This window comes from Eleutherodactylus coqui, chromosome 12 (genome assembly GCF_035609145.1).
Source record: "Eleutherodactylus coqui strain aEleCoq1 chromosome 12, aEleCoq1.hap1, whole genome shotgun sequence".
Classification (NCBI taxonomy): domain Eukaryota; kingdom Metazoa; phylum Chordata; class Amphibia; order Anura; family Eleutherodactylidae; genus Eleutherodactylus; species Eleutherodactylus coqui.
In genome coordinates this window covers 124,829,731-124,855,886 of record NC_089848.1, presented here as the reverse complement: position 1 = coordinate 124,855,886, position 26,156 = coordinate 124,829,731, and the positions used below count along the sequence as shown (strand labels likewise).

Sequence of the window (26,156 nt, the reverse complement as noted above, 5' to 3'; positions counted from 1 at the left end):
GAGACCATTACCGCTACCTTTTCATCCGTGGTTGCATTTATCACCGATCTACCTGAGATTTTATCACCGATCTACCTGAGTCTCAGAAGTTCACCCCTACCCTAGTTGTTGTAGACCGTTTCTCAAAGATAGCACATTTTGTTGCGTTAAAGAAGCTACCTTCTGCGATAGAATTTTCCAAGATTTTTGTAAAAGAAAAGGGACAAAAGGGACAAAAGGTTTCAATAACGACTGATGGAACACCTTGTGAGCCCTCCATGTAGCTGGCAAACCCAGTTCGTAGGCGAGCGGGTTCACCACACACGTGATGACAAATGGACCCATGTAACGTGGCGCCAGCTTCAGGGAGGGGACCCTTAATTTGAAATTTTTAGAAGACAGGTTTACCTTCTGTCCCATCTTGTAAGGTTCAGATACAGACAGACTCTTCTCACTACGCAACTGCATACGAGTCCCCGCTGCTTCCAAGTTTTTCTGTACCTTTTTTCATACTCCCCGAAGTGTATCTGTGGCGACATCAGCTGCAGGACAGACCGAAGGAGTAGGGATTGCTGTAAGGAAAGAAATGGAGATACCCCAGTGGAAGAACAAGGGCGGTTGTTTAGTGCAAACTCTGCCAACGGCAGGAACTCTGCCCACTGATGAGCCTTTTCGCTAGCAAACAACCGTAAATATTGCACTAAATCTTGGTTCTTCCGCTGAGTCTGACCATTAGTTTGCGGGTGGAATGCTGAAGAGAAGGAAAGCGACGTTCCCAAGTTTCTGCAGAAGGCACGCCAAAACTGCGACATAAACTGAACCCCGCGATCAGATGCAATATTTTGGGGAACCCCATGTAGGCGAATTATTTCTTTTACAAAAATCTTGGCAAATTCTTTTGCCGAAGGTAGCTTCTTTAACGCCACAAAATATGCCATCTTTGAGAACCGGTCGACCACCGCTAAGATAGTGGTGCACTTCTGGGATTCTGGTAGATCAGTGATGAAATCTACTGATAAGTTTGACCATGGACTGGAAGGAACCGGGAGCGGTCTCAGAGGACCCTCCGGAGGACGCCGCTGACTCTTATTGCGAGCACAGACCGAGCATCCCCTAACAAAGTTGCGGATCTCCTGAGACATGCCTGGCCACCAGAAGTGTCTTGAACAAAGATCCAGGGTCCCCTGAAACCCTGGATGCCCGGCGAGAACCGACGAGTGAGATCATCCATGACTCTAGGACGTAGGGTCTCTGGCACTAACCATCTGCCCTTCGGCACCCCCGAAGGAGCGTCCTGCTGAGCATCCTGTAGTTGAGGGACGAAGTTAGACTCTACAGCTGCCACCACCACGCCAGGGGCTAAGATATTCTCGGGGGTCATAGTCTCACTATCCGGCACCCCGAAACTCCGTGACAGGGCGTCCGCCTTCACGTTCTTCTCTCCTGGGATATATGTCACGACGAAATTAAACCTGGCGAAGAACAACGCCCACCTGGCTTGACGAGCTGTGAGTCTTTTAGCATTGGCGAGATATACCAGATTCTTGTGATTAGTATACACGGTAATTGGGTGTCTAGCACCCTCAAGATGGTGTCGCCACTCTTCCAGAGCCCATTTGATAGTCAATAATTCACGGTTACCCACGTCGTAGTTGCGTTGACTCCCTGACTCTACGGGCCCGCCTGTCTTGCTTCCTAGCCCTGAGCCTCCTATCTGCCTTCACCGCTAGCTCCATAGCCTCCCTTAAAGACCCGGGAACGGGATGGGAAATTAACTGGTCTTTAACTGCGTCCGAGAGGCCCTGCAGAAAAACGTCTTTCAGAGCGCTATCGTTCCATGCCGTATCCCCTGCATAGCGTCTGAAGTTGGAGCAATAATCCTCCACAAAAAACGACCCCTGATGCAGCGCCAACAGCCGCGAAACCGCCAAACCCCCTTGGTCCGGTTCGTCGAAGATACCCCCGAGTTCCTGGAAAAAGGAGTCCACGGACTGCAGGCAGGAGGATTCCTCGGGGATGGAAAAAGCCCCGCAGCAGGGAAATTATAAGCCCGACCCTCTGGGCTTCCGACCCGGAAGATCGGGGGCGCATCCAAAAAAATAAGCGACACACCTGTTGGAAAACAAAAAATTTGTTCCACTCCCCAGAGAACACCTCGGGAAGAGGGCACTTAGGTTCTGGGCTGGGTGAGGCGTCCGGACCCTGCAACGACCCCCGCTGCTCCTGGGCTGCCATACGGGCGGATAAATCCTGGACCACCGGCACCAGGGCTTGCAGCTGGTAGGCAAGGGCGCTGATCGCCTCCATGAAAACGGTTTAAAGGGCCAGTTATTATGTTACGGCACTCCGAACCCCCTGAGCACCAGGTGGGGTGCCCTAAACTTCCCGCACCCCACTGTCCCTGCCTACTTGCCTCGGCCCTGGCTAACCCCAGGCGGACAACTGGACCGCGGTCGCTGCACTGGCTAGGGACCTGGCGACTGACAATATGTGACTAACTAATGGGGGGACAGAGTGCTGACAGAGAAGGCAGATGGAGTACCAACAGGAAAAAGACTGAGCTAGCGAGCTAGAAAGGACGCTGACAGGCAACTAGGAACTGGCAGAGACAGGCTGCAGACAGAACTCACTAGTGGCTGACAGAACCAATAACTGGCAGTGAGCTCAGGTCACTGCCAGCCTTATAACTGCAAGGCTCCGCCCAGGGGCGGAGAGTGGGATGAGCCGACTCTCCCACTGCTGCATAAGAAAGGTGGAGGAGTGTGGGCGGCACCCTACGGGCGGACATGCCCACGCCGCCACACGCTGGCTGCCCCACGCCACCAGGAGAGCCCCGACTCCAGAGCTCCAGGGCGCTGGAGCCGACACCGGAGCGGTGCGCGCCGACCGCGGGACCCTGCGCCGCCCTGCATGGTAACACAGAGATTGTGGGGTAAGATCTGGGGCAACCGGGCTGGCATATCAAGGGAGAGTCCAGAGGTCTACGAGACATCCTACACCCCCCTAAAGACTCCTTCCCCTAAGCAATTATAATACCTTTAAGCCCATAGGGACAGCAACTGACTTCTCTATGAGCAAAGCCCGTGGCAAGGGGGGGGGGGGGGCATGGGATACTATAACTCGTCTAACATGCGGCACAAAAGAGTTTCGAGGCACATTGAGACTGATAAGATAGGCCCAGGATTAGGGACAGATAAAACAGTCATTTTAAGGGGGGATTGTAATGGATTGTAATAAACTAAGTAAAATGCCTATTGCAAATATGTGCTTCTGTTCTAACACAGCTGTCTGACTAACTACTCCCCCTCCCATCGTCTACTCAAGATGGCGCTCCCATCCAAGAATGCAACTAAGATACCACAGATGATGACGTCAGCTCCTAGGCAATAACCAATCAGCTACAGATTCATACTTCATGACGTACTAACTATGCATACAATCTATAAAATCCCATGCAGCTTGATTAGAGTAAAGAAGTTTCATTTTTGCTGAGCAGTGGGCCAGAGTGATTCTTCCAGTGCATGCACAGGCCTTGGAACTTCTAATTATGAAGGGGGCAGATATTTATCGGGTACTCCAAGTGCAAATCCATAACAATATAACCTGAAGTAACAATAAGCAATATTTAGTTCACCAAACAGTCTTTAGGCCTATAAGCATGGGATGCCTGCTACAGCTCGGTGCCCAGCCGACTGAGGATCAATCTCTCTCTAGCTCACCAATACACGTTCAGCGTTGCAAGAGGGCAGGAAATAGAGGAACCACTTGGCATGACTTCACTATTTAGCACTCCTTTCTTTGTTCACCAGAGGAAAACTGCCTGTTAGACAATCGCTACAGCCCTGTATCACTAACCAGGAGAGACTCCCTTTGTCTGTCCACAGCTTAGCTACCCTCTCTACACACACTGCACTTCCTGTTCCTTCCTGCTCAGCTCTGTTCATTCTTTCCGCCCCCTCTCAGAGACCAAGTACCATTACAAGAAAACATCATACTAACATTAAACAGCGATAAACTGTACCCTCCTTACATCTGTGTAATTATCCTTCTATAACCTCTTCTTCCCTCCCCTCTTCTTTCCATAGACTTCCATCAGTAGCATGAGTCACAACCTTTCTCCACTCTCTGTGTTCCGTTTTAGTGTGTCTTTGTCACTAGAGATGGACATCACTTGACAGGAGGCAGTGGGCAGCACTTGGAATTTAGTTAGTTATAGCATTGGCTATCATATTAACACATGTAAAGGAGCGTTGGATTTAATTATATTAAATAGGGAAATGAGCAGCTTACCGCTAGTTTGTTTGCAGATGAAAGAATAAGTCTCATTACAAGGCGATGTCTTCCACTGCCCATCAGTATCCACATATACACAGGAGGTGCTTTTCCTCGGCTCCTCAGGGGCCCATTTTGTGTAGCGCACTCTCCAGTTATCAACCCATTTATACGTATTTTTAGTCTGAAAGAATTAAAGTTGTATACATGTAAATTTCAGCAGCGATGCCATTTTACACTTTTTCATGCATATGGCTCTCTAAGGCCTCAAGAGAAATTATATATTTTATAAACAAATATTTTATTGGTTTTAAATAATGCTATCAATAGAAATCACATAAATGCAGCATATAGGAATAAGAAAGGAAAAAAAAACACATGATGATCCAATTATAATCTGGCATGTTCTATCCATAGTAAAAGCACACAATAAAACACTAACATGCCATAAGGTAAGTCACGTCTTATAAGTTGTATCAATCCATTAGTGCAATCAACATTAGGAGTTGGTATTGAGGATCACCTGGACAGAGAGGAAGTTTAACAGAGGGGACAGGGGAGAGTAACAGGTGTAAATTAATGAAACTGAACTTGAAATTGGGTCCAATGATGTAAAGGTTGAGCTGAGGGTAGCCTTGCCAGGATTCAAAACACTTGCCAGTAGTAGGCTGCACACATAGGAAGCTACAATGTGTATAGGTATGGTGTACTATAGAATCTACACAGACTGAAAATAAAAAACCCAATGATTGCTTTATCTTTAAAGAAAGTTATCAAGTATATCCCGAAAAATCAAGCCATTTTGCCTACTGAGTTTTAAACCCAGCTAGAGAATCAAGTCTAGTCGCAATCAAGTGTTCCATTATACAGCTATGCTGAACCATCAAGAAAATGTCTGACAAGGAAGGAACCTTGTTACTCCTCCATCATTTTGCTATAGATGTTCTGGCAGCCGTTAAGATATGGGATATAATGAGAACATAGTAACATAGTTCGTAAGGTCGAATGAAGACAATGTCCATCTAGTCCAGCCTGTCTATCCTCCTGTGTTGTTGATCCAGAGGAAGGCAAAAAACCCCAAGAGCAGAAGCAAAACACTCCAAGAGCAGATCAGCCGATGTGCCCTCCTCTATGTCCAAGAGCAACACTAGGGTCCCAACACACCGTAATGTGTAGGATTGAACATATTGCATAGTGGGTTTGCTCCCAGAATGTTTTGAGATGTTCACACAAGCACCAAATATGTATTAAAGATCCAATTTGTTTATGGCATCTCCAACACAAGTTAGAGTGTTGTGGTGAGATTTTAGATAGGCGGTATGGTGTCAGATACCATCAATATAGTAACTTCCTATTGGTTTCCAGATGGTTCACACAGTGAGAATATTTATAACTAAGTGAGAAAGCCTGTGACCATTGATCTGCAGAAAAAGATTCATTAAGATCCTCTTCCCATCTGGTTTGAAATAGAGGAGTAAATGCGGGAGTGCACAATGCAAGTGAGGGGTATGCCTTAGAAATACCTTTAGAGTGTTGCTCCTCGTTAAATAAAAAGATTTCGCACTCCGAGCGGGGCAAAATAATAGGAAAGATATGAGATTGAAGGAAGTGTCCAAGTTGTAAATACTTGTAAAATTCCTTATACGGGATATGAAATATGTTGTGTACACGAGTGAATGACATAAGCCACCAGCGTTTTAATTGGTCAAGTAATGAGGCATGGTAGTACTTTTTCAAGCAGGGACAACCCAAGCCCCCCAGGAAGGGTGGAGGTATAATATTCTAGATGCCACTCTTGCTCGTTGGTTATGCCAGATAAACTGCAGTGACATATTTTGCAATCCGTTCAAAATGTTATCAGGTACGGTCACGGGGAGATTACGAAAAAGGTATAGAATTTTGGTTAGTAGTATCATTTTGGAGATAGCAATGCGACCTATCCAGGAAACCATGAGGTTGGCAATGTTTTAATATCCTTCTCTAGAACGGCAAATAGCTTTTTGAAATTAACTGACACCAAATTATGAATGGGATATGTTAGCGTTAAATTTACAAGGGCAGCTAATCCCAGTCAGAACTTTGGGAAATTTACTGCTAGGACCTTCCAAACTAATAAAATTAAAAAATACCTTTTATTAAATTCCTTTAAAAGAAGAACAAAACAAATACAAACAAATAAGGGGAAGATTAGGATTAAGAAGGCCACTAGTGACTAGTGACCAAACAGGTTGGAGTCGTATAATAGGACTCAACCTTAAAAAACGACAGCAACCGCCACTTCTGAAATATGAACAATGGGAAATCGAGTCATGTGATGAAGCTCAATTGATGTACAACATTGATCATAGATCCAGAAAAGTGATCAAATAAAGTAGAATCACTCTAAATCTGGTATCCTAATGTGCGTCGTATAGTGGGAAGGACTTGCACATAAGGAGTTTGCTCTTAAAGCAAAAATGCGCGTTACCCAACGCGTTTCTCCCAACTGGTGGGTTCCTCAGGGGTTACAATGCGCTAGTTCCAACCAAAAGGTTGGGTTGTGGCTAAATTTTTATAGAGTGTGGAAGCCGCACATAGTCCAGGACTGATAATCATGGACCAGTGGTCGCCAAAATGATCTGTCTCTAAATGTAAATGCAATGCAGCGAAGAATTCCAGTGCACCGCAATTTACAAAAATCAGAAAAGAATGACCTATGACGTGGCAATGATGGTCACGGTAATGGTCATTAAGAGGACAAAATTATCCTCAAAGTACAAGATGAGATCAAAAAGAGATATATAAGCCGTCAGATGCTATCAATAACTTAAGCCCTTAAAGTCCTCAAGATAGATTTGCAGCTACCTAAATGATAAGAAACTATCTGAAGTTGCTAAATAGACTGATAATGCAACTCGAGTGAGTAGCTGAAGGGGACTAGCCCCTAGGTCAGGACAAAGAACTTAAAATCAAAGAAAATAAAGACAAAACGGCGGCATGTCAGTCCTTGTGGTGGAGTGACAGCATAATGGTGAGCTAGTCCAAGGAGCTTTAAATAGGGTTCATTAGGGAACACCTTTTGATGGGTGTGTATCCCCTGAGTCAATGAGAGGCAAAGTGGGAGGCGTACTGCAGTGACATATTTTGCAATTTGTTCAAAATGTCATCAGGTACGATCACTGGGAGATTACGAAAAAGGTATAGAATTTTGGTTAGTAGTATCATTTTGGAGAGAGCAATGCGACCTATCCAGGAAACCCTGAGGTTGGCAATGTTTTAATATCCTTCTCTAGAACGGCAAATAGCTTTTTGAAATTAACTGACACCAAATAATGAAAGGGATATGTTAGCGTTACACCAAGATAGGGAATTTGTCCATTTGACCACTGGAATGGGTATGTCTGTTGCAATTTAGTTTGAGTGCGTTTGGGGATCCTCATATTAAGGACTACGGATTTGGAGGCATTAACTTTATAATAGCTAACTGAGCTAAATTCACTAATAATATTAAAAAACATAGTTAGGCGAAGATTCAGGGGCTTCCAAACTTAAAATAATATCATCTGCTGCACAAGCCAATGTGGTGTTCTAAATTACCTATTTTAATACCTAAAATATCTGGTGCCGAGCGTACCACATGTGCGAAGGGCTCCATCACCAAAGCAAACACTATTGGGGAGAGCGGACATCCTCGATGCATCCCATTGGAAATGTCAAAAGGGTGAGAAACTGAGCCCGAGGTATAGATCTGTGCAGATGGACAGGAGTATAAGGCTAGAAATGAAGAGAGCAGGGGACCACAAAAACCAAACCTTGTGAGCACCTCTCTGAGGTTACCCCAATGCACTCGGTCAAATGTCTTCTCCGCATTCAAAGCTAGGAGCAGAGTAGGCGTACCCCGCCCAGACACCACAGAGATAATACTAATATAGCGCCTTGTGCCGTTCACTGTCTGGCGCCCCTTGATGAATCCCACCTGATCTCTAATAATTAGACTTGGTATGACCCCAGATAATCTTTTTGCTAGTACTTTGGCATATAATTTTATATCCGTATTTAATAGGGAAATAGGTTGAAAATTCTGTGGAAGGTCAGGTGATTTCCCAGGTTTGGGTAGGGTAATAATAAGTGCCTTTAACATCTCTTGGGGGGGTATGGCCTTTATAAACAATTTCGTTGAATACCTTAGTTAGGTAGGGAGCTAGAAGAAGTTTGTAGGCTTTATAATATTCATTTGTGAGGCCATCTGGGCCGGGGGACTTATTGGATTTTAAGGAAACAATAGCCTCTATTATTTCCGCTGAGTTGGGGCAAAAAATCCACCTCAGATTGGGATTGGGATAATGTGGGCAGCTTCAAATTGTTCAGAAATTTTGATATATTGATGTCTGAGGGCTGAATGGTTGATTTATCCTTGGCTAGATTATATAGTGATTGGTAATAACTTGCTAAGGTGTCCGCTATACCTTGGGGATCAAACATTTTTTATTATTTTTGGTATCGTAGATAAAAGGTATGCGTGATTTAGCTGAGCGTTGTTTTACTTGCCTCGCTAACAGAGCACCTGGTCTATTACCCTGCCAATAATATGTCAGTTTTAGCCTTCTCAAGGCTAGGTCATGTTCATAAATCCGCAGTTCGTGAAATTGTTGGGGACAGAAGAAATTTCCTTTGCCCTCACAATTGAAAAAGAGGTTTTGTTCATCCAATGTAGAGAGCACAGTTTGGATTGTAGTGATAATAAAAGGGAGTTTCTATGTTTTTATTGTGGGAGGCTTGTTTTAGAAAATGACTCCGCATAATTGCTTTATGTGCACACCATAGGGTGGAGTCAGAGACTTCCCCGTTATCGTTAAGGTCAAAAGAGTCAGAAAGTACTTGTAAGGATTGAGGGGCATACAGAGGATGCTGCAAAATGTAATTGTTAAGGCGCTAAATTTTAATAATTGAGTGGTTGAAGCATTCTTGGATAGACATGGCCATGGTTGTGTAATCTGACCACGAGATGGTGCCTATGGAGGTGGAGATAACATTGTGAAGAAACTTCTTATCTACCAGCATAAAGTCGATTCTACTATACACTTTATGGGAGTGCGAGTAAAAAGTATAAAAGTATAATCGCTTTCCGTTGGGTGCTGTAACCGCCAGACATCAAATAGATCATTTTCATTAAGCAGGGAAATAATGGACGATAGTCTGTCATTAACTTTAGTAGAAGAGTCCATAGAGGGCCGGAGAGTCTTGTTGAAGTCTCCTAATAGTAACAGAGGGCCTACTCTATGACGTTTAATAATGGTGATAATTTTCTGAATGAATGATTGTTGTTTGGTGTTTGGGGCATATATTGAGGCTATCGTAAAGTCACAGTTATTGATAGAGCACGTTAATATGACACAGCGACCAGCCTCATCAGTGATGTCTTTAAGGGAAAATGCCATTGTGTCTTTGAAGGCTATAGATACCCCGCATATTTTATGGGATGCTGGTGAGGAGAAAATGTGGGTGAAGCATTTGTGTGAGAGACGGAAGGCATCCTCTTTATTTAGATGTGTCTCCTGGACACATAGGATATCTGTGCCAATTGATCGGGCTTCCTTCCATAGCGTGGATCTTTTAGAGGGCGAGTTTAGACCTTTAGCATTTATAGAAATTAAATTGAAAACCATTTTAACTAAGTAAAAATAGTTGTTTGTATCCAGACAGGAATCTGGATTGAACCTACTGATAACGTCAGCTCTAGGTCAGACACCTTCCAGGCAAAGCACATCAAGGAAATATGCAAATACAGTAGTATCTGGGACCAGAATGTACATAGAACATGTAACATGACAAGGGCTATAAGCCCTACAACACAGGTGAAGGAGATAAACAGATAGAAGAGAGACAACAGGTTAAATGGTATCAAGACTACCAGAGACCAACTGGGGGAACTGGATTTACTATCCACCAGTGAAGAAACGTGCCAGAAACGGCAAAACATTTGAAGGCGGACACCTTTGATGAAAAACAGAGATAAAACAAGATGGCTTGAGATGCTGTAAAAAATAAAAATTGCAGATCTCTATATTTCGCAGTGTAAAAAAGGAAGTCACTCAGACCGTCCATTGACCGTCCTTCGCAATCCATTCCTCACGGATATCGGGGGAGCGGTTTCTCTCGCTAGGTCCAGGGGATCCCTGTGCTACAAGGTTCCAAGCTTTACACAGTTGCATCGCTTCCTCTGGAGACTGGGCTACATACTTAGAGCCGTTTTTAGTAATTATTACCTTTACAGGAAAACCCCATTTGTAGCTAATGCCCTGTTCTCGCAGGATTTTGGTACTGGAAGAAAAAGCTCTCCTGCGCAGAAGCGTGGCCACTGCCAGATCAGTGAAAAGCTGAATATTTTTGAAGCGGTCAAGACTTATGCGGGAGAGTCTAGCAGCGCCCTTTATTTTGTCTTTCATGTGATAAAAGTGTATCCGGGTAATAACGTCCCGAGGAATCGAGGGCGGCAATGATTTAGGCTTAGGGAGCCTGTGAGCATGGTCGATCATCAGATCAGGTTGAGTGGCATCCGGGAGAAGGTGAGTGAAGTAATCGATAAGAAAGTCTTTACGTTGATCATTTTTAACTGTCTCAGGAATGCCTATATGATGGATATTATTTCGCCTGGACCTATCCTCCATAACAGCAATTTTTTGTTTCAAAGCCTCTAAGTCGTCCGCCATTGAATTGGCGGTATCCACTAGCTCATTATGGGCTGATGTCAGATCCTCCATTTTATTTTCAATGCGTGAAGTGCAATCGCTGATGGAGGTTATTTCTGTTTGCAGTGAGAGGAGAGCCTGTTGTATATCCTTCTGTATAGCGAGATTTAGATCAGCTAACAGGGAGCGCATCAGTGACTCTGTAATGGGCATATCACCGGGTTTAGGGGGCTGTGAAGGGGTTACAGTGGGGACATGTTTATGAATTGCACACTGTTTTTCTTTGGAGAGGAGAGTAGCAGGCGCTGAAGGGGTTAATGCATGAAAGCCATCCATGCTCTCCTCACTCCCCCTCCTGTGGCTCTGATAACACTGCTGGTGATGGAGAGCTGTCAGCAGAGTGAGGCAGAGACTCATCAAGGAGTTGTGATTCCTTCCCCTTATCAGAGTCCCCTGTCACAGTGTCAGAAGCTGTGCTGGAGCCCACGTGGAAATGCTACTGCTGCTGGTGGCCGCCATCTTGGATTTTTCCACTACCAGGAGAGCACTTTCTGAGCTTTGCTGGGCTCTTCTTTGCCCTGCCTTTTGCCATTCTTCAGTGCTGGGAGGTTTCAGGAGGCTTTATGAGGGAGGGGAATCTTCCTGTGCTTGTGTCTTCTGCTGCTTAGTGCTGCTTTAAGCCATTGGTGCAGGCAGAGAGAGGAGCTATGCTTCCTCTGCCATTGGCTGCTGGCCACGCCCCTCGAGAAATTGTATATTTTAAGAGCTGTTTATGGTACATACGAGAGTCAGGAGGGGTATTGTGTCTCCTTAAGAAGAGCACCCAGAAGGTGTGTGGAGACACCTAGGAGGTGAGTGAGGAGACTTATAAGGCCATGCAAGCTCCTCTGGGTAATTTACGTTTACAGCACAAACAGAAAAAAATACAAATTCAGGCTTTATTTTTTATTTATTTCTTATAGGATTAACATTTCACACTAAATTACCTAATACATGGATTCTTCAACTTATAACAGTAGTGTAGATACCTAAAAAGTATATGATTTTTGTTTCTATGTATTGTTAAAGTAATCACTTAATTTAGGTGATGCTCACGGGGTATCGTAACCATATCAATCAGGTATGCCGAATTATTATTTGATGCATCGGAGAAGAAAATGAGAAACACTCAATTAATGTTTTCAAGCTCTTCTGTTTTATTGTTTCAATGCAAGAGGTTATGTGGGGCATCTCCCATAAAGTAAGCAATTCAAACCTACAGCATATGTGATACTTCTCTCTTAGTAAAACATTACAAAGCGTAATTATGAGAGCACTGCATGCTCAGTATCTGAAACCCTGTTAGTAAAAATGTCATTACAATCTTTTGCACACATACTTATCTTGCTTTGCACTGGGTACAAATATTATGCACATGACACTACTGCATAAAATACATGTTCATACTTTCACAGTGTTTTATGAATAATAAGATGTATTCTATACTAAATATTCACTTTTCTATGCAGTTTTTCCAGACTTATTAAATTACTAAATATTTTTATTATATTTTTTATTATAGTGGCTCTCCAGTTTCAGGCCAACATTCAAAATTCTATTCCAAGATAGGAGCATGGAGGGAGTATATTACCTGCACTTGATCTTCTCCTTTGTTCCTCTGTTGCACCAATTCCAGTCTTGATTTCAGGTGGTCAAGATAACCGCCACAGTCTTTAGACTACCTAATAACCCATAGTGCATTGGGAAGCTACCAATGCACTAATCCTGCTCTGTGATTGGTCAGTGCTGCTCATGTAATCAGTGCTGGCCAATTACAGAGCATAGCACAGTCTAGGTAGAAAATGTTGGTGACCATCTTGGCTTTCTGAAAAGAGGACCAGAACAACGTAATGGAGTGTTGGAGAAGAAGATCAAGTGCATGTAATATACCATCTTCACCGACCGGTCCCACGATAGAATTTTGTCCCAAAAATAATGGGTCACTTTAAGGGGTATTTTACAACAGTACTTAAAACTTATACTGTAGTACCATAGTCCTCTATGCCAGTACATTAATCATAACAAAGGCTTCTGCTAGGACATTAACACCCTATCTATAACATCCATAGGCCCTAATTAGGACGCATCCTTTAAGCAGGTGGCTGCATTATTTATGAGGACACTTATGGCTGACACTTACAAGTGAGTCTATGGCTTGTAGTAGTATGGAGGCTACAATGGTGCCTATGGCTTGCTAGAGGGTGTATGTATAGCACTTGTGGGAGCTTTTGTCGCTCAATAATTATTTTACGCTTTTTGCCTTCTCATATGTAGGAAATTTGGGGCCATTGAAAAAGTGCTTTATGAAAAGTTATGCTACCATGGGAGGAAGTTTGAGAGCTTGTACCTACACTGAATCACTGCATTAGGCATATCTACTATATGATGGGATGGTCCATTTTTTGGGAGATCACATCTTTATGACATTAGGGAACAGATTCCACAAAGTGGCGAACATCCTCTATACTCAACTCGACCCATGTCCGCTGCAGCAACTCCATCAGTTGGTGCACATTTTGTGGATAAGTGGGAGCAGATCTCACAATCCTTTCCATATCCCAAACATTTCCAATGCAATTACATTCCAGTGAATTTGGGACCAAGACCGTGTGGAGAGTTCTTTGTTGCTTTCCTCATACCACTCCCTAGTTATTTTCATCTTGATGACAGAGAGCAGGTAGAACTGTTCAGAAATACTGGCAGCACACCTCTGGGCATCTACAATCTGCCCGCGATCTAAGTCACTCAAGTCACCATGTTTAACCATGACTGCCAAATGTCTTCTGATGTGCAAAGGAGAGGTCAGCACATTCTCTAGGAGCAGATCCACGTTGCCTAGAAGTTTCTATCTGTTTTTTTCTTATGAATTAAAAATTATTAATAATAAAATTCTTGGGGGGCGTGGCCTAGCGAACAGAGAGAGCGGACGCACGGAGCCCTTACTCCGGACACACAGAGCAGAAAAAACGAATTGACGGCACCCCTGCCTCTCGGAGACCCCGCTCATTATCGCCAACAACACCTCTGTCAGCTAGGGAGCGGAAAGAGACGCTCCGGAGTCTTCTAAACCGCGGCTGCCCGCTAGGGCCTAGCACCAATAGAGAAGCCGGGGCCTCGATTTTGGCGCCGATGCGGAAGCGAGAGAAGTGATAGAGCCCGGACGGGCAGGAGCGGGCAACGGCGACCTCTCAAATACCTAAAGGGACACTCCGGACGAGAACCGGACGAAGAAGGTGGGTGCAGACACCTGAGGAGCCGCGGAACAACATGGCAGCGGCGACCCTCACAAAGGCGGGAAGTGGTGAGTGGGGAAAGAGGCCCACGCTGCGGATCGGAGGGAGCGAGGAGCAGCTCCCAGCTCAGACCGCAGAAGCAGGTGGTGGGGTAAATCCAGCAGGAACGGCTAACACCAGGAGGGCTGCACTACCGTAACTGCACCCCCGACACCCCCCGCCGCACGCTTCTCCTTACAGCGCGAGAAGAATCGCACCCCTCCCCCTCCACCAAAGACCACAACAGCAGCACCCTGCATAGCCAGGTCGGCCCGAGTACCGCAGACTCACAGCGCCAGAGAGCACCCCACCAAGATACAGTGGGAGACAACCATAGAACCCCAATACCCATCCTGTAATCCTTAAAGGGGGAAGAAATGGGAGACATTGACTATATAAATAAACCTCCTGGGCACCCCAGGGAAGTCTGAACTGAGGCACCACAGACAGGATCTGTACCCCCTATCTATAGGCCCTGGGCGCAACACCCCAGAGAACCCTTCGGCCCCTGAGACTCCTGAGCATTACAGCAGCACCCATCTGCGCACCAACTGAGGACCCCAACAGTCCTACCACGCAACTGCCTCAAACAAATTTGAGTCCTCATACCACAAACCATAGGGAGCAAGGAGTTGAGCCCTACTCCCCTGTCTATCAGAACAGACAACACTCGGTGGGTTAGGAGACAAGAGTGAAAGTGACGAAAGCGCCTACATTTATTAGACACACAAGTGACTGCGTTTACAGGCTTTGCCTGAATTTTTATAAGGAAGTTCCGTCCGGAGCCCCACAAGAAAAACTGCTCCCACCGAGCACAGCCAACGGCTTAACAGTGATACACTTGCGAGCCAATCATAACATTCCACTGCAAGCAACTGTATTCTTAGAAAGAAACCGCAGGCACTCAATGACCCCCTGAGAAGGCGCTCTGAGGGGCCGGGCCTTGTTGCGGGGTGGAAATCTCTAGCCAACACCTACAAAGCATGGGGAAGAATAACCGAGACAGAAGCGCTGACACCCTCGACACACCCAGACCAATTAAGGGACAATCAGACATGCAAAAGTTCCTCAAAGAAAGAGTCTCTAGATCCCCCCACCCCTCTGGCAGGAAAGCTCTGAACTTAACAACTCCTACATCCCAGAGTCTAGAAAGAGAAGAAGAGCCCTCGTCAGAGGGAGAGGGAAATGAACAAGTATCGAGAAGCTTTATGAAAAATCTGATTACCAAGGCACTTAGACCGATTGTCCCAGATCTCTCAGAGATCAAAGAAGAAATAAAGTCAATGGGGAAAAAGGTAGAAGAACTAGAATCCTCTGCATCCAATCTCGTGTCACACTCAACAGAACTTGAGCAAATAGTAAGAGAACATCATCACCAGCTAAATCAGGTCCTGACTATGCAAGAGGATCTCGAAAACCGCAATAGGCGGAATAACATACGAATTAAAGGACTACCCGAGACATGGGCACCGGAAACCTTAGCCAAAATTGCTACTGAGCTGTTCACTCATCTTCTCAGGCAAGACAGAGCCAAACTTATTGCTATCGAACGCATTCATAGATCTCTGAGACCCTCACCAGCTGGGTCTGAACCACCCAGAGACGTTATATGCAAACTCTTAGCGTTTCCGGACGCTCATGCAATCTTAGAGGCTTCAAGAAATAACCGAAACTTACAATATGAAGGGGCACCGATTGCACTTTTTCAAGACCTCGCACCGACAACATTAGCCAAACGTCGCCTGATGAGACCCTTGTTAGTAGCTCTGCGAGCCAAAGAAATTAAATACTCATGGCTATTCCCATTCGGTCTGGGAATAAACTTAAAAGGCTGGAGAATCAACATTCGTACTCCAGAAAATCTACAGAAATGCTGGCATCTCTTAGAAGTGGAACCGATCGAGGTCCCTAACTGGCTCCCGATTCCAGATCTCTCTCCACTGCCCCAGTTGCTTGCGATCAATGCAGAACAGAATACCGGGACTACCAAATCCCCCAGAGGGAAGAAAAAGAAAACCAAAGCGGACCTCCCTTATGAAAATACTTAAGAACTTGAGCAACTGAGGCTCTATTTGAAAAGTGAAATTGGAAAAAGCTGCAGTTCATTGCACCAGTTGAAAAAGTTTTCTTTTTGAGCAGACGTTTTTTGCTCACTGTACCCATATTGTTGGCGGGGATGCGTACCCGTGGCGGGGCCTGGCCCTATTGGCCAGACCCAAACAAAAGTATTACTATTGTTGTTTGTTAAATTCACCTACTTTTGATTACCCGCAAGAGGACTCGGGAGATCTGGTGAGCTGCTTCGCGCACCCCCCCCTTGGGACTGCGTGGACCACGACTCACCTGACGCTCCCCTGGAATTCTAATTTAAACTTGACTCGATTCAAGTCGACTTAAATTGTTTGTTGTACACTCTATCTGTAACTCCCGAGTACATACCGGGACTGCTCCCACCTATACACCCCTCCCATCCCATCCCATCTTACCTTACCTCGCTCTTCCTCACCCCCCTCCCCTTTCCTATACTCTTGTGCATATAGAGAGGACCCACCTAAAAGTTCAAGAAACAGGAAGACCTCCCGAAGCCACTTTCAAATTACGCATCTCGTTCTTTCTCTCTGCTCGCTTATCCCTATAGGTACAGCTGGAGGCTCGAATGACTTCCCTCGGCATGGCTCCAGTGAGGTTCACGTCGTTCAACGTTCGGGGTCTGAACTCCATGGGTAAGAGACACAATATAGCTTACATCCTTAGAAAATGTAAAACTAAAATACTCATGATGCAAGAAAAACATTTCAAAAACGACAAACATTTTCCCTTAAAGGGATTAGGTTTCTCGCAATACTTCCATAGTACCCACCCGAGCTCGGCCTCTAAAGGGGTAACGACAGTATTCCACAAATCAACCCCATTTAAGCTTGAAGCGCAACACCAGGATGGAGAGGGTAGAGTGCTCTTCCTCAGGGGATCAATAAGTAACATTAAATTAACAATAGCTAACCTATACACACCCAACTCAGATCAAATATCCTGGCTAATTGAACAGCTAGATACCCTGAGGCAGTTTGCCTCAGGATATATTATTTTGGGCGGGGACCTAAATGCTACCCTGAATCCTCTATTGGATTCCTCTTCGGGCCGATCCCAAATCCCCCAAGCAAAATTGAGGAGACTAGGACGCTCTATACAGGAACTAGGAATCTCGGACACTTGGCGCTACCTCCATCCCTCGACTAAGGACTACTCGTATTACTCCCATGTTCATTCTACCTTCCAAAGACTTGACTATATACTTACTTCCTCCAACCTTTTGGCATCCATAAAAAAGGCAAGCATGGGCTCTATCACCGTCTCGGATCATGCCCCTATTCATGTGGATATTTGCCTTCCTTTCCCTGCTCCGGGTGAGTGGAAATGGAAACTGAACGACTCCCTATTGGATCCCATTGAAGACAGATCTAAGATAGAGGGACTATTAGAGGAATACTTCCAAATTAATTCAGATGGAAACACGGCACTACCAACGGTCTGAGAGGCGCATAAAGCCTTTGTAAGAGGCCTACTAATAGCCCTTGGCTCAAAGATCAAAAAACAAAAACAAAAAGAAACCGATAATCTACTGGCCCAAATAGCAAAACTAGAATACACAGCTAAACTGTCACAAACGAAAAATAACCTAGAAGAATTAGCTACCAAAAGACATCAACTACGCTGCCTGCTAATGGACAAGTTTAATAAGAAGCATATGTACTTAAAACAAATATACTATGCCCATGGCAACCGAGGCAGCAAACTTACGACCTCACTCTTAAAAAAGACCAAGACCAGGAATGCTATTCACACATTAAAAACACAAAACGGGGAAAGTGGTCTCTGCCACCCCGGATATAGCCAGGGAGTTTCAACGATTCTACTAACAACTCTATAATATGAGGGAATCAGGAGATCTCCCTTTATGTTTGCACACTAAAGATAGAATAGACTCATTTTTGAATTCCCTAAAGCTCCCCAAACTAAACTCCACAGACGCAGCCTCCCTACTAAACCCGATCACGCTAAAGGAAGTGGAGGAGACCCTAGACTCCTTCCCACAGGGCAAAAGCCCAGGGCCTGATGGCTTAACACTAACATACTACAAGATCTTTAGGGCCCAATTACTCCCCCGTTTGACAGAAACACTAAATGCCCTCTTAAATGGCGCCGACCTCCCTAAACAAGCCCAGGGGGCTCATATCACCCTCATTCTGAAAGAAAATAAGAATCCGGAGCAATGCAGTAGTTATAGGCCAATATCGCTTATCAATCAAGATGTCAAAATCTGGGCCAAAATTCTGGCCAGGAGAATGGGGGAATTCATCCCTTCTCTAATCGACCCCGAACAGGCGGGCTTTGTGAAAGGTAGGGAGGGCAACGAGAATTGCCTCAGGCTGCTCCACGCTGCCAAATACGCACAAACCAGAAAAATCCCCACGGCTTTCGTCAGCACAGACGCTGAGAAAGCCTTTGATAGGGTGGACTGGACCTTCATGGAAAGGGTACTCGTTAGATTTAACTTCCCCCCAACACTCATCTCAGCTATATTCTCCCTCTATTCAAAACCCCATGCCAGACTCAAGGTGAATGACTCCCTGTCACCCCCGTTCGATATACGAAATGGGACACGGCAGGGGTGCCCACTTTCCCCTACGCTATTTATTTTAACTCTGGAACCCCTCCTACAGTGGGTGAGGCAAGACCCGATCATAAAAGGGCTGAGCGTCCACTCGTACACACTGTCAGCAGCTGCTTTCGCGGACGACATAATGTTTGTGATCACGCAGCCCGAAAGAAGCATACCTAGATTGACCACACTACTCCGGGACTTTGGCCTCCTCTCAAATTTTAAAGTTAATTTTACTAAATCTACGATTCTTAATGTCTCGATCCCCGAGACATGTGACGTGACGTGGAGATCCGGTTCACCCTTTGCCTGGTCCGAGACGGTGGTAGAATACCTTGGGATCAAACTCACCAAAAAAGCAGAAGATCTGTTCACGCAGAACTTTCAACCCTTAGTTCCTTCAATAAAAAAGCTTCTACAATCCTTTGACCTCCCATGTCTCTCATGGTTTGAGAGAAAGAACGTATTGAAGTCATATGTCTTACCCGTAATCCTATACAAATTACGCATGATACCAATCCATCTCCCTTTGTCCTATTTCAAATCGATCCGAACACTTTTTACGGGATTTGTATGGAGACAGAAGAGACCTAGGCTAGCGTATAGTCTAATGACAAGGAGAAGGACGGAGGGGGGAATGGACCTGCCGAATGTCCGAGATTACTATCAAGCTAACCAACTTAGCTATTGGATGGACCTTACGCATCCCTCTAGGGACCCATTACTCCAGGAATTTGCAAGAGTCTCTCACGGAGACCGTCTTGTGGAAGACTTATGGTTCCCGGTGAAGAGTCAATATAGAGCAAAAGGATTTAACATCCTGCTCAAAGGCCCATGTGAGAACTGGGACAAACTCAAAGAAACATTGGCCCCAGCCCCTTCACCCCTAACACCAATACGAAGTATATATAGGCTACTAGACCTTCAACCAGACCCGGGCTCCTTAAGCATCTGGAAACAGTTGAGAGACACCAAAGTTGGAGACATGCAGGCCTTAGCTCACAGGACCCCGGGGGACATACTGACCACACTGGCACCCAACAACACTCTCTCCTTCCTACAGCTCGCTCACGCTAGAAAAGTCATTAGCACCTTCCTCAACAAACATACATCAACTAGACCCAAAACAACTTTTGAAACTACAACTGAAACAGGCAGCGCAAACTCCAGAAAGATATCCTTTATTAGGAAAAGCTTCATAGCCCCCCCCCCCTCTATTTGCGAAACCTGCTTTCTTAATTTCCTGGGAAAAAGAGCTCAAGATTTCTTTATGGACGGCCGACACCAAGGTAATTTTAAAATTAGCGTACGGCCGATCACCATGTGTTCTTATGCAAGAAAGCCACTATAAGTTACTAGTACGGTGGTACAAAACCCCTCAATGGCTGTACAATTATAAACTTGCTACCCACGACAGATGTTGGAGGTGCGACGCGGCAATAGGGTCCTACCTCCACATCTGGTGGGACTGCCCGGGAGTCACGACATTCTGAAGGGAGGTAGAGAGAGACTTGAAAGTTCTCTCCCCTGATTTCTCGATCTCCCCAGAAATTGTGTTTCTATGGAAACCAGCCGCAAACTTTCATCCCTATAAGAATAAACTAATAGCATCATTATTAGATGCAGCTAAGGCCCTCATCCCCTTGAACTGGCTACAACAGACTCCGCCCTTACTAACCCAGTGGAGAGAAAAAGCAGACTTAATTTGTAATCTGGAGGAGTTGACGAGCTGGGCGAAGGGTACTCAGGAAGATTTCATTCTAACCTGGTTCCCTTGGAGAGAACTAAGAAGGAAAAATCCGTAGAGGGCGTACTTAATACCTGGACACAAAGATAGGAGGGGTGAGCATCTTGTGTTTAGGGGACGAGACGTGCCCCAGACACCGGGAGGCTCAGGTAACAGATCGGACCCCGTGCGTTGGACATGAACGTAGACGTGATGTGCCCCAGCTGAAGCGGAGAGGCCTGAGTGGAGGTAAGAGAGAGAGAAACACCTCCCCCCTGGGGACCCTAATCTAAACACTGGGAGCCTCTCTCCCGGGCACATTTCCCTCTCCCAACACCGCATTAACCCCCCCCCCCCCTAGACCCCCATCAACCCCAGACCTTTAATACACTTCTGTTTTCTGTATCAGTGTGACCGGCAGGTGGCATATTTTAGATGAACAACCTAATCTGTCTCTGTCCACCTAGGGGAATCGGTTAACCGGCCTACAAGCTGGAAGACTTACCGGCATTTACTAGATTCCGCATCTCCCAGTTTACTGCCCCACAGAGGAGGGGGAGGGACTGAGGGAGGGTCAGTGACCCGAGATCAGTAAGGAGGAGACCCATGCGAGTCCTGCCGGCCACACGAAAAAGTTATATATTGAAAGAAATGTTTAATCCAATCAGCGTCTCATTCAAATGTATCGATATATGGAATATATTATGAAAAAACCTTAATAAAAAATTGATTTAAAAAAAAAAAAAAATAAATAAAATTCTTCTCACCTCGTTCCCGCTGTAGAGGCCGATCCAAAAAGGCTCCTTATGTTTAGCCAAGTGAAGTCTTAGAAAAGATGCGGTGAACTCGTCTAAGATGCTGACTAGCTGTGCGTTATCCGTCCGACACGCCTGACGGGCATCGTCCCAGCTCCCCTTGGTTTTATCAAACTTGTAGCTGGCATCTCCATATTTATAGTAGTTACGGGCAGGAGGAGTGGTGGGAAGAACCGGCAGACTGGGGTCTAAAGCAAGTTAATGCAAACAAACAAGTTAGCAAGAAGTCAAGAAACTCTTACATTAGAAGAGATTAGAAATTACATTATAGCATATTTAAAAGAAATCAATATGGCAAGAGTCCACGTGGCTGGGGACCTGTTTGTTCAGCTCTTGACTCTCCAACTGCATGGTAAACCAGTGTGCAGGATTCAGTGAGACGGTCCCTACGCTCAGCGGCACATTCCCCTTAATAGCGGTATAAAATACAAATGACTATTTTGTACCAGTCTTGGCTTTTGTAAACAACACAACCACTTTAATAGGAGATTCTGCTTTATAACATTTCAGAAATGGCGACCCCCACCTACACATTCCTTGCGTTGTTTTTTGGATATGTTGGCCTATTTTGTTTGCATCACTACAGGATACACATCCTGCATCAGAGTGTTGCTTGCAGCGAAGTCTAAGAGTGAGGCAAATTGCAGGAAGAGGAGAGGTGAATATCTGTATGTCTGGTCTTGGGTCTGAATTCTGGGGATAGTCTGGTATGAGGATTGTGTTTAGGAGGAGTCTGGTGTCTCTATTAATTCAGAGCTTAGGAGGGTCTAACTTGTTTTAGGGGGTCTGGTCTGGCCTTTGTATTTAGTTATGGTCGGCACTTATTTAAAGGGTTTGGGATTTGTATTTGATTATGGGGTCTGTTGTCTGCAATTACTGTACTTAGGGGTCTTGGATCTGTATTTGTTTGTTTGAAAGTCTGTCTTAGTTTATGGCACATGTGTCAAACACAAGGCCTGCAGGCCGAATCCGGCCCACTGCCTCGTGTTATGTGGCCCGCTGCATGGGTTGGGGAAGGAAGGAAGGTTAATGGTGGCTGCTTTGGGGGGAGGGTTAATATTATTATTGCTGCTGCTACTGCTGGGGGGGGGAGGTTAATATTATTGCTGCCGCCGCTGCTGGGTGGAGGGGGTTAATATTATTGCTGCCGCCGCTGGGGCGGGAGGGGGGGGGGGTTAATATTATTGCTGCTGGGGGAAGGGTTAATATTATTGCTGCTGCTGAGGGGGTTTAATATTATTGCTGCTGCTGGGGGGGTTAATATTGCTGCTGTTTCGGGGGGAGGTTAATATTGCTGCCGTTGGGGGGGGGGGTTAATATTGCTGCCGTTGGGGGGGGGTTAATATTGCTGCTGTTGGGGGGGTTAATATTGCTGCTGTTGGGGGGGGGGGGGTTAATATTGCTGCTGTTGGGGGGGAGGGGGTTAATAGTGCTGCTGTTGGGGGGAGTTAATATTGCTGCTGTTCGGGGGGGGGTAATATTGCTGCTGTTGGGGGGGTAATATTGCTGCTGTTGGGGGAGGTGGTGGGGGTTTAATACTGTTGGGGATAATATTGCTGTGGGGTTATTACTACTGTGGGGGTCGCTCTTACTACTGGAGCTACTGTGTACGTCGCTCTTACTACTGGGGCCACTGTGGGGTACCCTGTTACTACTGGGGCCACTGTGGGGGTCAATATTTTTACTGGGGCCACTTCGAGATTTACAATTACTACTACGACCACTATATGGGACACTATTACTACTGCGACCACTATAGGGGTCACTATTAGGGCTTGTTCACGCGGGTGTAATCATATTTCGGTCGCACAAATACGTTACGTATTTGCGCAATCGAAATTCGCTTATGCCTGCATATTTGGGAATGCAAAAAAGAACGCAGATGGGCCCACTGAGATGGTGCGCAAATATGCAGTGAATACACAGGTTTCCTGCGCATTCACCATGTATTTGCGCAGCCCATTCACTTCAATGGCCTACTGGGGTGCGTCGTACGCAACAAAATAGGTCATGCTGCGTGAAAATATCCATCATGTGAATGAACTCATTGACATAAATGGCTTCTATTCACTGCATATTATGTACGCAAATACGCTTGTGTGAACGAGCCCTTACTGTACTGTCTTACAATCGGCCCTTTGAAGGTCACCATAAGCCTGATGTGGCCCTCGGTGAAACTGAGTTTGACACCCCTGGTTTATGAGGTCTGTACTCATTATGCGGTCATATGCACTATCTTGAATTCAAATGTCCTAGGTGAGATCCTATACAAGAGTGTGGAGTGTGAGAATTTATAAGTTCCCATTTCAGAATCTACTGTCTCAAAAGTTAGCAAACAAGGTTATGACTTGGATAATGAGGGCTCGGAGTTAGGCCCAATGCCCACTTGTGCGCACGGATTCCACTGCTGAATCCCACAGCGGTATCTAACCGTGCCCGGAGACATAGGGAGAAAAACCATTCCCTAGCTCTTCGGCTCCAGCACGGATCTCCTCTGTGCCGGCCAGATCTTCTTTCTTCAGCGGATGCGTCTGGATGTGCCGGCGACATGCCGGACGCATGTGCAATGCTATTTTTCCTTTTTCTGATCTCCTGCTTTCACGCGGATCCGCAGTATGTCCACAGTGACAGGTGTGCCGCGGATAGGATGGCTTCTATTAATCTCAATGGAAGCCGTCCCGCGTGATCCACAGAAAAATGGAGCATGCTGTGATTTCTACCCGCATGTGTGATTCGCACGCCGGGAAAAAAAATAACATCCGCATGCTTTCAATAGCCATGTAGATGCTAATGCTTCCCTATTGGCGGCTAGAGCTGCGGATCTCCTGCGCAGGAGACACACGCAGATTTTATAATTAAAATCTGCCCGTGGACATTGGGCCTTATATGTAAGAAGAATTTGTGAGGCGTGCGCTTCTAACTTCCATGTGTACGGCTGCTGAACTCCAGCTAGTCATTATTGTGCAGCCAAAAGGCTGCTTAGCCCGATTCCTCCCTTTCTCTATGTGCCTTTTTCATTTTTCTTGCCTAGATGTAGGACTTTGCATTTCTCCTTGTTAAATCCCATTCTGTTAGTCGCTGACCACTGGGCAAGCTTATCTAGATCTTTCTGAATACCCTCTCTTCTCTAGTGTTAGCTATCCCTCCTGAATGTATCTACACAGTATGTATTGACTATCGATTACGAATTTTGCCGCAATTCCGCTGCAAAGTCTGCAATGAATCTGCAGTAGAATCTATGTACGTTACATGTGAATTTCCTGCAGAATGAATTGCTTGAAAGTCTTACTGCCGGTGCCGGCCAGCTAACGCTGCGTATGGTTTCTGCAGTGTGTGGGGGAGTTTTATTGAAATCTCGTTCATTGTGTTTTCTTGAACTGTAATCTGCTGCAGGTTTAAATGCAGAATTCCATATAGGAAGATCCACAGCATATCTATTACATGTGGACATACCCTGACTGGCTGCGGGAAACCTGCAGAGTTTTGCAGTACCAGAAAAGAGGATTTTCAGGAAATCTCATCCACTGACGGCAGAAACTGAAAGGCTCTGCTGATTTTACATTTGCAGCAGATTTGCTTTGGATTTTCCCTGCTGGGTCCAATGGCAGTGTTAAAATACACAACAGATCCAAATTGCTCATCCACAAAAGACCCGCAAGACACACAAAAAGGGGCCACAACTGTTTTGGATGAATCCGTTTTTTTTACACCTGGTAGTGAATATTTTTTTTTTCCAACAAAGGCAAAAGTAAGTGTTTTTCTATTCTGGTCTGGGGACTGAGATCTGATATTCTGTTTTTTAGTCTGCTCTGGGCTGGATTCTGAAGACTGCTGTACGACATGATTATACAGGATTTGTTTTATTTACTGAGTTGACTGAATGTGGTTGTGTTGGTGCAAAATGTCAACATTTGGGGCCCCACTTTTAACTTTGCCCAGGGTCACACTTTGTCTACAAAATGGAAATGTTTCCATGTCTGAACTTACCTTTATATTTCTGGCAGATGTATCCTTTTATAAGGTTACAATCCTCCACAATCCAGGTACCGGCATCAAGCAGACTTCCAAGTTGCAAAGTCACACAATCATTCCCCTTAAAAAATTAGATTCAGAAAATGTCACACTTGAGTGTATCATAGAAACTACAACTCTGCAGAGCGGATTCTCTCTGTATGAGATAAGAAATTAAGAGATGCCGGGCACCGCTGAATGGAGAACAGCGATTGGGCTAAAGCACCAGTGAGATATCCAATAGCAAAGTAACACGGTACCGAATATACACACTCCAGATAATAGAAACAAAACTTTAAGAAGGAACAACACTTCAGGGTGACCGCCCACTACAGTTCTTTTTCACTGTGAAATTCACAGTTTTTTTTCTCCAGGGGTCTGTGGGACTTGTTAATGTTAAAATTGCATCGCGCAAAATTGCGGTTTCACGGTAAATTGCGATTTTGCGGCAATGCATTTTTAACATTAGAAAGCCCCATAGACACCTGGGGAAAAAATGCAGCAAATTCGCAAATGCTAGTGGGTAGTCACCCTTAACAGTAAAATTACCCCCCAAAACAAAGGCTACAGTCACACTAGCATTTGAACTGATCCAGTTTTAGCAAAAACGATATTCAGCAAAACAGATGTTTTTTTGACAGATGTTCAACAGAAATCCGTAAAACAGATAAAATGCTTTCAGCTTAATGTCTTTTTTTCAAAATGTGAAATAAA

General features: G+C 45.2%; 1 protein-coding gene across 1 annotated transcript in view; it reads right to left on the bottom strand.

Moving 5' to 3' along the window:
• The window catches only part of LOC136587231 (macrophage mannose receptor 1-like), a 327,799-nt gene that overhangs the window by 115,946 nt on the left and 185,697 nt on the right, over nucleotides 1-26,156 (bottom strand). Inside the window, exons 16-18 of the mRNA XM_066585788.1 lie at nucleotides 25,419-25,524; nucleotides 21,384-21,619; nucleotides 4,270-4,435 (exon numbers count right to left, since the gene is read on the bottom strand). Of these exons, the coding sequence (XP_066441885.1) occupies nucleotides 4,270-4,435; nucleotides 21,384-21,619; nucleotides 25,419-25,524 (508 nt within the window). The remainder of the gene's footprint in view (nucleotides 1-4,269; nucleotides 4,436-21,383; nucleotides 21,620-25,418; nucleotides 25,525-26,156) is intronic.